General features: G+C 42.2%; 1 protein-coding gene and 1 long non-coding RNA gene across 2 annotated transcripts in view; one reads left to right on the top strand and one right to left on the bottom strand.

The window, feature by feature from the left end:
* LOC138980552 (uncharacterized) overlaps positions 1 to 1,525 on the bottom strand; it is a 58,765-nt gene extending 57,240 nt beyond the window's left edge. The window contains exons 1-2 of the mRNA XM_070353439.1: positions 1,384 to 1,525; positions 748 to 804 (exon numbers count right to left, since the gene is read on the bottom strand). Of these exons, the coding sequence (XP_070209540.1) occupies positions 748 to 798 (51 nt within the window). The 5' untranslated portion in view covers positions 799 to 804; positions 1,384 to 1,525. The remainder of the gene's footprint in view (positions 1 to 747; positions 805 to 1,383) is intronic.
* LOC138980558 (uncharacterized) overlaps positions 1 to 17,720 on the top strand; it is a 401,185-nt gene that overhangs the window by 270,902 nt on the left and 112,563 nt on the right. The gene's annotated exons all lie outside the window — the stretch shown is intronic.

The following is a 17,720-nucleotide window of genomic DNA, read 5'->3' as shown; positions in this document are numbered from 1 at the left end:
CGATAATCGGTGTGGCCCGGGGAGAGCCTGGACAGAAGATGAGGCCGACAGGAAACGATTCCGGAGGTGGCGGAGCCGTATGAAGCGGTCGTGAGCAGCAGTTGTCGCCCTTGGTCTTCCCGCTCGTGGCAAGTCAGCAACGGAGCCAGTGGCTTGAAACCTGACCCACAGTCTACTGATGGTGCTCTGGGACACGTGGAAGTGCCTGGCGATTGCACTTTGACTTTGGCCTGCTTGTAAACGACCCAATGCAATTTGGCGGTCTTCTCTGCTCAATCGGGCCATCTTTCGTCGCGGAATTGTCGTCTGATTTCTTTGTGGCGAACAATCCGCTTTTATGGGTTTTGGAAGACATGGTGAGAGCTCAATATTCTCCGAGTTTCACGAGATTACACTGAAGCATGACGAGTGGTCGTGCCAAATGAGCAATTTTGACATTGTAGCCACTGATAACGCATGCGTCACGTGCAGAGCTCACTTGTGGCAATGGACGAAAGGTCGACGACCAGATAAACATTTTCTGCAGTTTGGTGGATATCCTTGTAGCCATATAACTAAATTAACCAAATATTACAAGCTATGCGTTTCTTTTTTTGAACAGTATACAATCTCTAATATTATTTAGAACAGAATCGGTTACAAAAATATAATCCAATCTGCGAGCAATGAACGGGTTTTTTCTTGACCACGTAAATTACTATGGTTGTTTTATTTTAATTTTAATTTTAATCACGAGTGAAATCATACCTCCAAGGCGGAAGACAGAAGGCACAACATAAATGTTGCGCTCAGCAACATTGTTCCCTGAAACAGTCATAAAGGAAAATGATCATGCAGACTGAGAGAAAAGGGCTATATATATATATAATTTCCTGTCAATATTCCAATGTGGTTTCTTCTCATTCCTCTGTCTTTTTGGCAATTCTTTCCTCTTTGCCAGTTTTTGTATCCATGGAAATGAATCACAGACAACAACGTTTGTCCAAACGAGTAGGTTTTTCCAACATAAAAACAACTATGAAGTATCCCTTGGAATACATATCATCATGTCATATTCATAAACAATATGAACCTTTAGATCAATCCAAATTGCACCAATCAGAAGAATGTATGTTACAATTAAAATAATTAACTTTACATTTTCGATGCGCATCGATTAAGTACTGGAGCAATCAAAGAAATACATCAGATGGTAATATTTTGTTGTTTTGAAAATCTTCTCAAAATCGAAAGGACAGGATGTAAGGCTAGGCTTTGTCTAAATCCTCTATCCTTATGCATTGCAGATCAGTCTATCTTTCCGCAAATACGAGAACACCACAACCCCATGGAGCGCCTCAGACAGGCAGACACAGCGTTACGCAATCTTTCTCCTGCCTTTACCTGTGTCTTTTTCTCTGATCAGCTGTCCCTGCTCCTTGTCAACGCCTGGGAGACATGATCAGTCAATGATGTCTGTCAGCAGATTGTCAGCCTTTATATAATGTTCATGGCGCTATCTTGTATTGCTATCATGGTGAATAGGCACGCCCCACTCTCTCATACTCTCTCAAAACCACCAGCACCCAATTCCAAAGGCAGTCACACACATTCTCAAAAACGCACGCACGCATGCACGCAAACACACACACATACACACACACACACACACACACACACACACACACACACACACACACCCATACCCATATATATACACACACACACACAGGCACACACACAAATGCTGACGTGTCAGTTAAGAAGAACACCTTGATATGCGATTATTGTATGAGTTGAAGTTTTTGTGGGGTTGTCCTGAAATTGATTGACAGCTTATCCCGATGCCGACGTGTATGTTACGATGACAACATTGATGCGAGTATAGCGCGAGTTGCCTTTTTATTTAGCTATCCTGAACATCATTGACAGCCTATTCCGATGCTGACGTGTAAGTTGAGAACAACATTGATGCAAGTACAGTGCAAGGTGCAAGATTTGCAGGACTATTGTGAACATGATTCACAGCATATTCCTGACTGCCTCCACACCGTCCCCTTGTTACTCTTGTCATGTTACAAGTCAATGCTGTACCCGGCCGAATTCTGCTGTACATATCATTCAAGTTAGTGAGACATCACAGTTCCAGAAGAGATTTATAGAGCAAATAAAGAAAAAGATTTATTGAACGAAGCACTGTGATAGTTTGTATACCGACATTGTCAGTAACTCAAGAGAACAAAAAAAGTTTCACCACGCACATTTTGCTACTTTCATTTGGATAACTTCAAATTGTGGACAGGCTGTGTTAGATCAACTTGTTTGTGTGATGTCTCAAATTTGCAGACAAAGCTCTTTTTACATTTAGTCAAGTTTTGACTAAATGTTTTAAACGTAGAGGGGGGAATCGAGAAGAGGGTGTGGTGTATGTGTGTGTGTGTGTGTGTGTATGTGTAGAGCGATTTAGAGAAAACTACTAGACCGATCTTCATGAAATTGTACATGGGAGTTCCTGGGTATGATATCCCCAGACTTTTTTTCATTTTTTTGATAAATGTCTTTGATGACGTCATATCCGGCTTTTCGTGAAAGATGAAGCGGCACTGTCACGCTCTCATTTTTCAACCAAATTGGTTGAAATTTTGGTCAAGTAATCTTCGACGACGCCCGGACTTTGGTATTGCATTACAGCTTGGAGGCTTACAAATTAATTAATGAGTTTGCTCATTAAAGTTGTCATTAAAATCGATTTTTCGCAAACAGATTTAAAATTAATTGCATCGTATTCTTCATGACATTCTGAATCTAAAAATATATACATATGTCATGTTTACTCTTAAAATGTGATCACAATTAACGAAAATAGATTAATTAGTCTTACGATTAAAATTTAAGAAATCGATCCAAAAATGATTTCATCTTATTCTTTATCGTTCTTTCTTTCTTTCTTTCTTTGGTGTTTAACGTCGTTTTCAACCGTTCAAGGTTATATCGCGACGGATTCTTTATCGTTTCCTGATTCCAAAAACATATAGATATAATAGGTTGTATTCAAAACAAGCTCAGAAAGTTAACACGAATACAGAAAAGCGAGCTTTCCTGCTTAGCACAATACGCTACCGCGCTATTCTGGCGTGTGCATATCACTGCGTTTTGCACGTGGGAGGTGAGCGATTTCCTTCTCGCGAGGATTGACGAAGCTGCCCCTGTCTTGGTGACAAAAATACAGTGGGTTCAGTTTCATTCCGTGAGTTCGACAGTTTGACTAAATGTAGTAACTTCGCTTTACGCGACTTGTTCATATTTATGTTAGTACATTTCAATTTAGCTTTGGGCTAACACGTGCAGTACTTGCATAAAGACTTCATTGGTTATTTGCAATTCCAAACCTTCGCGCACGACCGGTCGATTGAATGTGGCTGCTGTGCAAAGTGACGCCCCCTGATTTGACATTGACAGGCTGTTCCATGTTCAAGGCCCGGTGTAACACGAAATTTTTACTCCACGAAAAATGTACTCCGGAGTAAACATTTCGTACGAAATTTCTACTCCGAGTAAATTTTTCGTACGAGAAAAGAACTCCCCAAGGCACAAAAACAATACTCCCTCCACGAAATTTGTACTCCCCATTTTTTTTTACTTCCAGTAAGAATCTCGTACGCGAAAATGGGATGCGGGCGAAGGGATAATGCCAATATGTGATCTCGCGCAAACGAATGTCACGCTACCCTCCCTCCACCCCTTCCACCACCAAGACTAACAGGGGACAAGGGAGTATAAATTTCGTACACCTGGCATGGAAAGTTTAATTGCTCGTGTTAGGGTGAAGTCATTTATTCGGTTTTTATTCGTCAGGGGAGTAACATTTGTGTACAAAATGTTAACTCGGAACTCACCTGTCGTGGGGAGTAATTTTCTCGTGTAATGGTGGAGTGCTTTTTTCGTAAAGGGAGTAACATTTTCGTACGAAATTTTTACTCCGGAGTAAAAATCTCGTGGGAGTAATTTTCTCGTGTTACACCGACTTGCTCATTTTCAAAATACATTTGGTATATTTTTCGTGTTGTATCTACACTCCTCGGGGAGGCTAATGCTAAATATGGACGGCGAGAATGCTCTGAACCCTACATGTATTTAATCATCATAGTTGTCTTCTTCACATTTGCCGAAAATGTTGATTTGCTGAGCGTTTAAAAGCGCGTTATTATGTCGTCTGCTAGGGAAAAGTCAATCGAATCAGTCGACTGCAACATGCTGTCAGGATAACAATGACTCGTGCTATTCTGTGAAACATAGGGAAGCTTAGATGCATACATATTTGGTTAATGCGGAGACGACAAGCTACATGCCACAATAAAATAAAGGATGAGATGAGACTTCTCAAATATAGATAAAATAGACTACACGGCGTAGAACTCTATCGTTCAAGCTGGTTGTACGAAGAAGGGTACCATGTGAACTTTGCAGAACCTGGTACCTAACTACTAAAAGAATATAATTCATCAATGTTCACGCACTAATAGCTGCGCATACGCTAGTACTGATTTTATTAATGAATTAATTTAGGTGGTGGGTTCAAGTGCTAGTCTTTCGGATGAGACGAAAAACCGAGGTCCCTTCGTGTACACTACATTGGGGTGTGCACGTTAAAGATCCCACGATTGACAAAAGGGTCTTTCCTGGCAAAATTGTATAGGCGTAGATAAAAATGTCCACCAAAATAACCGTGTGACCTGGAATAATAGGCCGTGAAAGGTGGATGCAGCGCCTAAAGGCAGTCGATCTACTGGCCGATGTGAATGCGTGATATATTGTGTAAAATATTCCATCTCACACGGCATTAATAGGTAACATGCGCCTTGAGTCGCCTTGTATGGTGAGATACGTGCGCGATATAAATCCTCGTAAATAAATAAAAATCTATACATATAAATAAAAGAGAGTGTCTGTCTGTGTGTGTGTCTGTCTGTGGTCGCCATACCTCTGAGATGGCAAGAGGCAGGAACAAGATAGTGTGCACGTACACTCCCTAGGTGCCGCAGATGTGCACCTGGGTTTTAGTTTCTTGATTCATTGTTTCTTTTCTCAGATTATGGACCTCCCATTTATTGAATACAGCCTTTATGGTGCAAGACCAGTTCAGTGCCTACTGTTCACCTGTAGCAAGCACATCATGCCAGTGATATTAGAGACTCGCTATTGCTCCTATGAGGGGAAGAAATGAAGAATGAAAAATTAACTGGACAGTTCCGGAAATTTCTAGAAGGTAAGGGAGATAACTCTTTTTTTGTATCCAAACAAAGGAGGTAAAGCTAATCATAATGGGATAGCGAGCGTCTTAAATTGCAACAGGGCTCCGCTTACTCCCGGGCGAAGAGAAAGAGAGTGTCTGTCTGTCTGTGTGTGTGTGTGTGTGTGCCTGTCTGTCTGTCTGTCTGTGGTCGCCATACCTCTGAGATGGCAAGAGGCAGGAACAAGATAGTGTGCACGTACGTACACTCCCTAGGTGCCGCAGATGTGCACCTGGGTTTTAGTTTCTTGATTCATTGTTTCCTTTCTCAGATTATGGACCTCCCATTTATTGAATACAGCCTATATGGTGCAAGACCAGTTCAGTGCCTACTGTTCACCTGTAGCAAGCACATCATGCCAGTGATATTAGAGACTCGCTATTGCTCCAATGAGGGGAAGAAATGAAGAATGAAAAATTAACTGGACAGTTCCGGAAATTTCTAGAAGGTAAGGGAGATAACTCTTTTTTGTTGTATCCAAACAAAGGAGGTAAAGCTAATGATAATGGGATAGCGAGCGTCTTAAATTGCTACAGGGCTCCGCTTACTCCCGGGCGAAGCCGGGCTTAACTGCTAGTGTCTTATGAAATTGAAGAAATGAACGACAAGACACTCCGTTGTCTTTGAAAGGAATCGATATATTACTGTCATCTTCAATTTGGGTGTCATCTCTTGCTTCCAAAATCCAGAATTAAAAAATAAACAAGCATTATAGGTTATTGGAACGTTTAATCATTGACAACATTAGTTCTAGCGTTTTGCTTTGTCCATAATTAAACGTTCAAATAACCAACAATTTAAAAACAATTTAAAAAAAATTTTTTTACACAATGTACACATTTGTTTTTGAGTCACTTGAGAAAAAGTGACTCTATGTAATCGGTCAGTGTTAGTCTGTCCGGCCGGCCGGCCGGCCGTCCGTAGACACCACCTTAACGTTGGACTTTTCTCGGAAACTATCAAAGCGATCGGGCTCATATTTTGTTTAGTCGTGACCTCCAATGACCTCTACACTTTAACGATGGTTTCGTTGACCTTTGACCTTTTTCAAGGTCACAGGTCAGCGTCAAAGGAAAAATTAGACATTTTATATCTTTGACAAACTTTTCTCGGAAACTATCAAAGCGATCGGGCTCATATTTTGTTTAGTCGTGACCTCCAATGACCTCTACACTTTAACGATGGTTTCGTTGACCTTTGACCTTTTTCAAGGTCACAGGTCAGCGTCAAAGGAAAAATTAGACATTTTATATCTTTGACAAAGTTCATCGGATGTGATTGAAACTTTGTAGGATTATTCTTTACATCAAAGTATTTACATCTGTAGCCTTTTACGAACGTTATCAGAAAAACAAGGGAGATAACTAGCCTTTTCTGTTCGGCAACACACAACTTAACGTTGGGCTTTTCTCGGAAACTATAAAAGTGACCGGGCTCAAATTTTATGTGAACGTGACTCATTGTGTTGTGAATAGCAATTTCTTCCTGTCCATCTGATGCCTCATATAATATTCAGAACTGCGAAAGTGACTCGATCGAGCGTTTGCTCTTCTTGTTCTTCAACGCAGCGACCAAAGTCGTTTAATAAGAGCCTCCTCTTAATCTGTCTATGAGAAGGTCAATATGAAGGCCAATGTGAAGGTCATTTCAATCATAATTAGTTTCTGTCATTGCTAAATATATTAACATAAACGCTCTGACTAAGCAAACAGCTAAGAAAAGAAGACAAATACACATTTTATGTTTTTGTAGCTGTAATGACTTTATAATGACAACGATCGCGATGATAGCGGAAGTGGCGATGGGGATTGATCATCACAACAGACAAAGAACACCAACAAACTGAACTAAATCGGGAAGATTCGCGAACGTGGGAGCCAGGATAAAAACATAAAGTGAGATCGAGTGAAGGAAATAAATTGTGTGCTGATCACGTCACCACCGCATTTCAGAGTTTGCTTTGCGTCATTCTAATCCAGTCATCATACAATTTGCAACGCGACCAATTAGGAAAACGTTTATCCCGACAACAGTTTAAGTTGTCATTCGTGCTCTTGTTTCTTGGCTGTCATATTGTACAGCCAAGTGTAGAGGAATAAGGAAAGCCTTCTTGAGACTGTTTAGCCTTCGTCCAACGCATATTTATTGACGCTTGTTCCACTTTATTGAAACAACTCTATAGTGACAAAAACAAACCATTCTTTCAACAAAACGATTTAGCCACGATAATCGTTGAAACCAGAGGCACAGGAATGGAAACATATTTGTCCTTCTTGTAATTGTGCTTTTTCCCAGATATTATATGCAGACGTCGATTGTTTTGGTATTGCATTTAAAATACTAGAGGTTTTTTCTCACACAGTTAACGAGGAAGCTGCGTCAAGAAAAGTTGCTCTAACTCGTTGTTGCATCTCACCAGTCTGCCTGTCTTTACACCCCCGGTTTTAGGGGTGTGTATAGGATTCGGTCGATGTGTTTGTGTGTTTGTGTGTTTGTGTTCGCATATAGATCTCAAGAATGAACGGACCGATCGTCACCAAACTTGGTGAACAGGTTCTATACATTCCTGAGACGGTCCTTACAAAATTTGGGACCAGTCAAACACACGGTTAGGGAGTTATTGGTGGATTAAAATTATACAAGGACTTATAGAGGCACATATTAATGGTCAAAGGGAAATAACCATTCTCACTGCCACCAACTGAGAAGGTTATTTCCCTTTGACGGGGGTGTTTTTCCTACCTCGGAGGAATTTCTTTAAATAAATAAATAAATTAAGTAGATGTGCAACGCCAAGGCACTGCATACCCCAGCGAAAGACAAACCTCTCTCTCTCTCTCTCTCTCTCTCTCTCTCTCTCTCTCTCTCTCTCTCTCTCTCAAACACACACACACACGAACACACACACACACACACACACACACACACACACACCCAAGTTACACACGTACACACGTACACACATACACACTCACTCACACGCACTCACTCACTCTCTCACACACACTTCACTGTACACACAAAACACACCCCCATACGCACCTATAGACAGACGGACATACACACCTTTACAAACAAACACACATACACACACACATACACTTACGCACACGCACAAACACAAACCAACCCACCCACTCTCTCTCTCTCTCTCTCTCTCTCTCTCTCTCTCTCTCTCTCTCTCTCTCTCTCTCTTTCTCTCTCTCTTTATCTCTTTATACAATCAGACACACACCCCGTGATCGGGAGGTCGTGGGTTAGAACCCAGGCCGGGTCATACCTACGACTTTAAAATTAGCAATCTAGTGGGTGCTCCGCCGCCTGGCGGCTGGCATTATGGGGTTAGTGCATGCTAGGACTGGTTGGTCCGGTGTCAGAATAATGTGACTGGGTGAGACATGAAGCCTGTGCTGGGACTTCTGCCTTTTCAGTGTGGCGCACGTTATATCTCAAAGCAGCACCGCCCTGATAATTATGGAAACAAACAAACAAATACGCACATAGACAGACGGACACACACACCTTTACAAACAAACACATATACACACTCATACACACACAAACATACACACAAACTCATGCACACACACATTCACACACACACACACACTCCGGTTGGTCCGGTGTCAGAATAATGTGACTGGGTGAGACATGAAGCCTGTGCTGCGACTTCTGTCTTGTGTGTGGCGCACGTTATATGTCAAAGCAGCACCGCCCTGATATGGCCCTTCGTGGTCGGCTGGGCGTTAAGCAAACAAACAAACAAACACCCACACACACACACACACACACACACACTGTACATACGCACGCACACACACACACACACACACACACACACACACACACACACACACACATTGACTGACACAAATCTCATACACACATAACACACACTTATACGCACATAGACCGGCACGGTTGGCCTTGTGGTAAGGCGTCCGCCCCGTGATCGGGAGGTCGTGGGTTCGAACCCCGGCCGGGTCATACCTAAGACTTTAAAATTGGCAATCTAGTGGCTGCTCCGCCTGGCGTCTGGCATTATGGGGTTAGTGCTAGGACTGGTTGGTCCGGTGTCAGAATAATGTGACTGGGTGAGACATGAAGCCTGTGCTGCGACTTCTGTCTTGTGTGTGGCGCACGTTATATGTCAAAGCAGCACCGCCCTGATATGGCCCTTCGTGGTCGGCTGGGCGTTGAGCAAACAAACAAACAAATACGCACATAGACAGTCGGACACACACACCTTTACAAACAAACACATATACACACTCATACACACACAAACATACACACAAACTCACGCACACACACATTCACACACACACACACACACACACACACACACACACACACCAAGTCACACACACACACACACACACACACACACACACACACACTCACTCACACGCACTCACTCACTCTCTAACAAAAAACTTCATACACACAAAACACACACCCATACGCACATATGGACAGACGGACATGCACACCTTTACAAACAAACACACATACACGCACACACATACACTTATGCCCACACACACACTTACACACACACGAGTACAGACTCATGCACGCGTGCGCACGCACACACACACACACACACACACACACAAATACACACACACCACACACATACGAGTACAGACTCATGCACGCGTGCGCGCACACACACACACACACACACACACACACACACACAGCACACACACACACACACACAGTAACACATGTGCACAAAATGAACACAAACACACACACTGCGCGAGAGAGAAAGACTACAGGGAGGCATGACGTCATGATGCATTAATTGACGTCAAAGACTTTCGACCGTGACGTATTCTTCTTACGCGAGCTTTATCCATAGACTTGGAAACTACGGAATTTCTACCCGTCCAAAGCGGCCTGGGGTGGCGTTTGCTGAAAAAATGGGGGCGCCTATTTTACCCACCGTATTTTTGTTAGTATGGTCCCCATTTTTGGTGAACTTCCATCTCCAACTGTAGCACGTAGCCGGGCACAACGAATCCTTCTTTATCATGTATTATTCGGTGTGCACATTTCTCAAATCGATTACAGTATAGCGTTCACGGGATACCTCCAGCTTCGCTGGGATAAATAAATGTCGAACGTAGGTTTGATGAATTGTGCTCCATACAAAATAGGATATACTAACAGTGACAGTGTAACGAATACATTGGAATTGGTTTCCACTAACATTTTCTAACACGCTGTCACTTTTTTTGGCTCACGTAAGTGTAGCCTATGCGATCGTAACTTTGTCTGTCTGTGCGTGCGTGCGTGCGTGCGTGCGTGCGTGCGTCTGTGCGTGTGTATGTCTGTGGTAGAAACTCTAACATTTGAAGACGTCACATTACATTGACGTCACATTATGACGTAAGAGGGTTAGACGTCACGCGAAGGAAGTACTGAAAGTCTCGGTCATTATTATTTTGAGCGCGCCGAGACTAGTTGGCAGTCGTGTCCTTGTAAGTAGGCTACATGCAGACAGACAGATCTAGATCTAGTGTCTCGCTTTCTTGCACAGTTTCACCTATGCTCTTTCTGTGTGTGTGTGTGTGTGTGTGTGTGTGTGTGTGTGTGTGTGTGTGTGTGTGTGTGTGTGTGTATGTGTGTGTGACGGAGTGAGTGAGTTTGTGTTACTGTTTGTCGATTTCTTACGTGAGCCTTGATGGCTTCGCCTCTTGTTTTAAGTTGAAAGGAAGTGAGGACATTTTTATTTCTTGTAAATGTATACAGTGGAACCCCCAAAGTTAAGACTTCCTCCATTTAAGACCTTGCCTTTTCAGATTTTCTGTTCATAACTTCTCTAAATTTACCCTTGATTTAAGATTCTCCTTTTTAAGACCTGGTTTTCTCAGATTTTGGAGGTCATAAATTTGGGTTCCACTGTACATGTATGTAGAGGTTACATGCCGAGTCTCAGTGATTATTAAAAATAATGGTCGAAGTTAGCGGATCATGAAAAATGCGAGCTTCAGCGAGCTTTTTCATGACCGCGAACTGAGACCATTATTTTTAATAATCACTGAGACGAGGTGTGTAACCTCTTTATTCCTCCTTTCTTCAGTTATTCAAAGAAAACAGGAGTTTTTGTGCGAAAGTTTGATCGAATCCGAATCACTCAACCAGTCAACCTGCGCAGGCGATCGACTAATGCGCGGTTGTATAGTTCCGTGCAAATCATTCCATTCTGTTTACACTTCTTGTCAGTTTCCCTGTTTTGGACTAAAAATCAAGTACATAGATATGCTGTTATTCTGCTGTGGCGGTAAAGGCAGATATTGTGTGTTCTTTTTATGTTTTAGTATCGCTTAAGATAATGTACTTTCGTCAAATGGGACTAGCAGACGAACATTTGCACCCGTGTTCCAACGTTAATTACTGTATGAAGTTCAGTTTTCTGGGGAAAATAGTGTATGAAACCGCTTTATTTTGTTTAAATTGATGAGATGTGTGCATTTGGTTGCGTGTGATCTGTTTATAAAATGAAATATTGTTAAAAACTGACCGTCGGATTGCAGTCAGTGTTGTCGAAGAAACTGCGTTGAAAGAAGGGGAACTACTCTTGTCGCTAGAGTATGAGTTACTTGCCTTGGAAATTTGCTTGTGATGAACGGTTTGTGCACAGCAGATCTAGATTCAGAAAACAACCGAACTCATGGATTTTATATGGAGATTCATGTGTTCAGGCCTGTAGTTGTTAATTTAAATGCGGTTGGTTTGTATCGTTTGCTCCAGAAATGTATACTTCGTACATTAGAGCGTTCGGAACTTTTCAGTCACAAAAGTAGTACCGAAACAGAACAGCTTCTCAACCCATTGCACTATCGAGGATTCAGGCTGTTGCTGGCTCGTTATTTGTTTGGTTGCTGGGTCATTATCGAAAAATAACTAGCTCTACAAGTTTACAGAGGCAAAGAAGCAGAGGGGGGAATAATATACGTTATTTGCGTGTTTGACCAAAATATGACATTTTACACAGATCGAGACAGTCATTGTTCTCCGAGACCGCGATGGCGGTCGAGGTGAACAATGACTGTCGAGATCTGTGTAAAATGTCATATTTTGGTCAAAAACACAAATAACATTTATGTATCGATCGAATTCCTTTCAGGTACTATGACTTTGTTGTTGTTTTGACGATTGAACGAGCCCGGGCACACACACAGTCATGCAATCAAACACATGCTTCATATTTGGGCATTTCAGGTTGACCGAAACTTCAAAGGAACTACAAAACACACGTCATGTACTGACTTTGTTGTTGTTTTGACATTGCACAGCACACACACATGCAATCAAACACATGACGTGTGTTTTGTAGTTCCTTTAAAGTTTCGGTCAACCTGAAACGCCCAATTATAAAGTTTTGTAGGCCTCTGACGTCACATGGCTCAAAGAAGGGAAATCCAATGTCCAATCGATACATAACACTTTAAATGTGGCCAATATTCGATAGGTTGGAGTATATGAAACGTTCTGTCTGTGATAATTTTAATTGAAAAAAAAAGTCTGGAGGACGGTTAAATTGAGAGAAAAAACAACTTGAAAGGTAAGCAGACTTGGTTGGTGAACCAATACGAAACATATTTTTTAAGGTCAAAAGGTGTGTAATTAATTTCAGAGTATTAAGTTTCTGTTGAACTTTTGCTCCAAAATCAGGCGGGCGCTTTAATTAAACATTCTTAAAAGGTGAGACATTTTGGTAGACAAGAGAAAATGAAAAATTCTTTCAGGGTTCAAGTAGTTTATAATTAAATTCAGAGATTTAAGTTTCTATTGAACTTTTGTACCGAGTCAGAAGGGCGCTTTAAATAGACAAAGAGAAAAGTATAAGGTAAAAAACATTGTGACAGCGGGCGAAAATTGAAATATTGTCTGTTTTGTCAAGTTTTCTGTTATTTTTGTCCACACTTCAGGATGTCAAGCACGGGATAACTGATATTCACCTGCCCTGTCCAGCTAGCACCGTGCAGCTCGTGAACTGAGAATCAAACATATAAGTCAATTCACCCAGCTGTGAAGAGTCAATTCCATGTCAAGTATTAAATCGTAAAGTTTGTCAGACAATGTGCATTTACTAGGGTTAAGATTGTGACTCACAAGTAAAGCAAGGGGTCACAAACTTGCGAACGTTGATTCCCACGTCGCTGAACCGTTTGAAAAACAAACACACACACACACACACACACACACACACACACACACACACACACACAAACACACACACACACGTTTGTGTTAGAAATTATAGTGGTTTATATTTCAAAACGTCACACACAATGTTGTCTTCTTCTTCGAATAAGCCAATGGTGAAAATTATCTGCGGTGACTAATAATACGCCCAGCAAACAATTTTACGTTGTATTCACGTTATATTCACGTTGGGTTACGTTGGGTTTACGTTGCGTGTCAACGTTTTTTTACGTAGATTTGTATGGACGAAATCACGTGGGAATAACGTTGGAAAACAACGTTGCATTTTACGTGACACCAACGTGAATGCAACGTGAATTATTGGTGGAGGTGGATTGTTCGTAAAAACATTACGTGAATTTTACGTTGTCACAACGTGAATTTTTGGTTGTGGTTGTGGTTTGGTTGAAATTGCGTTGCATTTTTACGTAATGTCCACGTGAATGGAACGTAAATTTTAGGTCAAAATTTAGATGAAAAATTACGTGAATTCTACGTTGACACAACGTAAAAGTTGTGTTTTGGTGCATTTTTTTCTGATAAAATTGACGTGAATTACACGTTGACACAACGTGAATTTGTGGTTGTGGTTGTGGTTTGGTTTGATTTCGACGTGAATGCAACGTTGAGAGTGAATGTAGGTTTTGGTAAATGTATACACACACACACACACCAACTTTCACACTCAGTCACAGATCATAAGGACTATTACATGTAACACCATAAACTCAAGATACGATCAACAATTTTATTTCATAACAAAAACATGCATATTATGTTGCGGAGAAACTAAAAATGCACGCAGCTTTGCAGGGCAACAGCACAGCATATTCAATCGATTTCATTCTTTGTCCTGGTGGTCCTCTTCTCCCAGGCAGTCCTCTATGCGCCTCTTTGATGCTGGTCGCTAAACAAAGCAAAGACAGCACATGGATATTAGTGACACCAGAGCCTCCATAATGTCTGGAGTAGAAATACACATCTTTTCAACTTAGGTCACTTTTTAGTAACTTTGCACTGCCTACTATGTCTCTGGCCTACTGCCAACTGAGTGTTGACACTACATGTATTTCTTTTTAATATATGAAATAAAACATTATGTCCCTTCTTCGAGCCTTGTTGTGTCAGATTTAGGCCGCAAGCCAAGACAACAAAAGACTGTGTGCCAGTGTGTATTCCTTCCATAGGAAATGAAGTATTTCAAACGAAACTTGATCGTTTCAGAACAGTTTGGGGGTATTTTATTTGTATTTGCATCATTAAGACATTTGACCTGGAATGGAAACTGTCTTTAATCTGTGTACAAGAATTAAATGTTTGTAATTGGCCAAAACACAAATAACATCCGTTACTGATATATATATATATGTATATATATATATATATATATATATATATATATATATATATATATATATATATATATATCCCATGACCTCCCTTCTTTGTCTCTGTTACTTCAGTATGGGTATATATACTGTTCAAAAAAAGAAACGCATAGCTTGTAATATTTGGTTAATTTAGTTATATGGCTACAAGGATATCCACCAAACTGCAGAAAATGTTTTTCTGGTTGTCGACTTTTCGTCCATTGCCACAAGTGAGCTCTGCACGTGACGCATGCGTTATCAGTGGCTACAATGTCAAAATTGCTCATTTGGCATGACCACTCGTCATGCTTCAGTGTAATCTCGTGAAACTCGGGGAATATTGAGCTCTCACCATGTCTTCCAAAACCCATAAAAGCGGATTGTTCGCCACAAAGAAATCAGACGACAATTCAGCGACGAAAGATGGCCCGATTGAGCAGAGAAGACCGCCAAATTGCATTGGGTCGTTTACAAGCAGGCCAAAGTCAAAGTGCAATCGCCAGGCACTTCCACGTGTCCCAGAGCACCATCAGTAGACTGTGGGTCAGGTTTCAAGCCACTGGCTCCGTTGCTGACTTGCCACGAGCGGGAAGACCAAGGGCGACAACTGCTGCTCACGACCGCTTCATACGGCTCCGCCACCTCCGGAATCGTTTCCTGTCGGCCTCATCTTCTGTCCAGGCTCTCCCCGGGCCACACCGATTATCGGACCAGACCGTGCGGAACCGCCTGCATGAAGCTGGTTTGAGAGCTCGCAGACCTCACAGAGGAGCTGTCCTCACCCGCCGCCATCGCCAGAACCGAGTGCAGTGGGGCAACCAGCACCTTCGCTGGACCGTCCGGAATCACTGGAGACACGTGTGGTTCAGCGACGAGTCCTACTTCCTGCTCCAGCGACATGATGGTCGGAGGAGGGTCTACCGGAGAGTAAACGAACGTTACGCGCCCAACTGTGTGGATGAGGCACCCGTTCATGGTGGTGGAGGCGTCATGGTGTGGGGGGCGATCAATACCGCTGGAAGGAGCACCCTGGTGCCCGTCCAAGGGCGCATAACTGCCCAGCGATACGTGGAGGAAATTCTGCGCCCACACGCCCTTCCTCTTCTGGCTGACCAGGATGCCATATTCCAGCAGGACAACGCTCGCCCGCACACAGCACGACTCACCACCCAGTTCCTCACCGACCACCATGTCCAGGTGCTTCCCTGGCCATCCATGTCGCCAGACATGAACCCGATAGAACACCTCTGGGATGAATTGGACAGACGTGTGCGCAGGCGAGAAGAAGCGCCGGCAAATCACCGCGATCTATTGCAGGCACTTCAGGAGGAGTGGGACACCATCCCACAGCAAGATATCCGGCATCTGATCCAGTCCATGCCCAGAAGGTGCCGGGCAGTTGTTGCTGCTCAAGGCAGTCACACCCCTTACTGACTTGACAGCCTCGGCACCCAATCGTATTGATTGACTGATTGATTTGAAGATGCAAATGAACTGTGTGTGCATTCAACTGTGTCCATACCAAATTTCAAACAAATAATCGAAATATTGGATTTTCTGTTATTTTTTTCGAAAAATAAAACAAATTTGGCAAGTAGCAACTATGCGTTTCTTTTTTTGAACAGTATATATGTTGTATTTTTATAGCTCAATAAATACATCATGGACTCCAAAAAATATATGATAGTGCAGATTCCGATTTGGGCAAAGAACTATTTTCCTCCCGACCTTTGACCTCGCGCCGAACAATGTGACACATTTGTATGAAGTTCCAAAATCGTATCGCACGGCTTAGAAAACCATATCAGTTGCACGCAAACATGAATCTCGGAACTGATCTGATGTATGGGATGCAATAAACAAACGTTTATTTCCTTATGAAAGCAATGCAGGTCGAAAAAAACGAACATTCAGCTTACAAGATACACAGATGCTAGCGAACGATCGAACCTCTGTTTGCTATCCGTGTGTCGACAAGCATCGCTACCATAGAAATAATCCAAAAAAGAATATGCAACACAACAGAAAAAAAATGTGTTCCCTCAATACTGTTTCGAACGTTTTCTCCGTGTCCTTGTCTACTGCAGACCGGTTTACAAGAACAAAAACCAAAACAAAAGAGTAGTCTCCCTTGCACCCGGACAGCACACGGATAAAAACTAGAGTTTAAGCTGGCACAACCTTAATCCAATCAGAAATATGCTTAAAGATAGATTGTAATACACTCTTAATTGCTTTGCTGCTAAAGAGTTCTATCCGCAGTTTTATTAACCCGTGCATAACACTAGTTTGAACAGTCGAACACCACTGATCACAATGCCAATGGTTGCGAACCAAAACAAAAAAACCGGGTACCCTCCCTTGCATCGTACCAGACGACTGGTTTATCTACCGAGACGCGTCCTTTGGCTTCGCTTCGTTATCAACATCGGCTGTTTCACGTATTTGCGAGCAAGTCTACTATTTTGCCTGGCTCTGCAGTAAGTCCACATTGGCGATGAAGGTATCTAAGAACTTAACATGTGTGTATATTTCCGTAATCCAGTCATATTCTTTCAAAATGCAATCAATCGGCGGTGACAGACTTGGGTCCTGTTTTCCTCACACCCATACCAGTTTAGGTTCATGCAAACACACTCGCAAAACAGTTTATCACGTAGATACATTTCAAATGGGGAGCAAATGGTTAAATCTAAACCTACATATGTGTTCCCTAAAATTTGCTTCTCTGTCAATAAGCCTAATTGTATAATAATACGTTCGAAAAAAACAACGTGGAATCGATTCTGAATCGAGTAAGCCAAAGGGGGGCCAAACCGGTTTCCCCGTTCCGCCGACCTGAAACGCAAAAGAATTG

The sequence above is a fragment of the Littorina saxatilis genome, linkage group LG11 (assembly GCF_037325665.1).
Source record: "Littorina saxatilis isolate snail1 linkage group LG11, US_GU_Lsax_2.0, whole genome shotgun sequence".
Lineage (NCBI taxonomy): Eukaryota > Metazoa > Mollusca > Gastropoda > Littorinimorpha > Littorinidae > Littorina > Littorina saxatilis.
The sequence above is the reverse complement of the archived record's forward strand: the minus strand, read 5'-3'. Positions and strand labels throughout refer to the sequence as shown.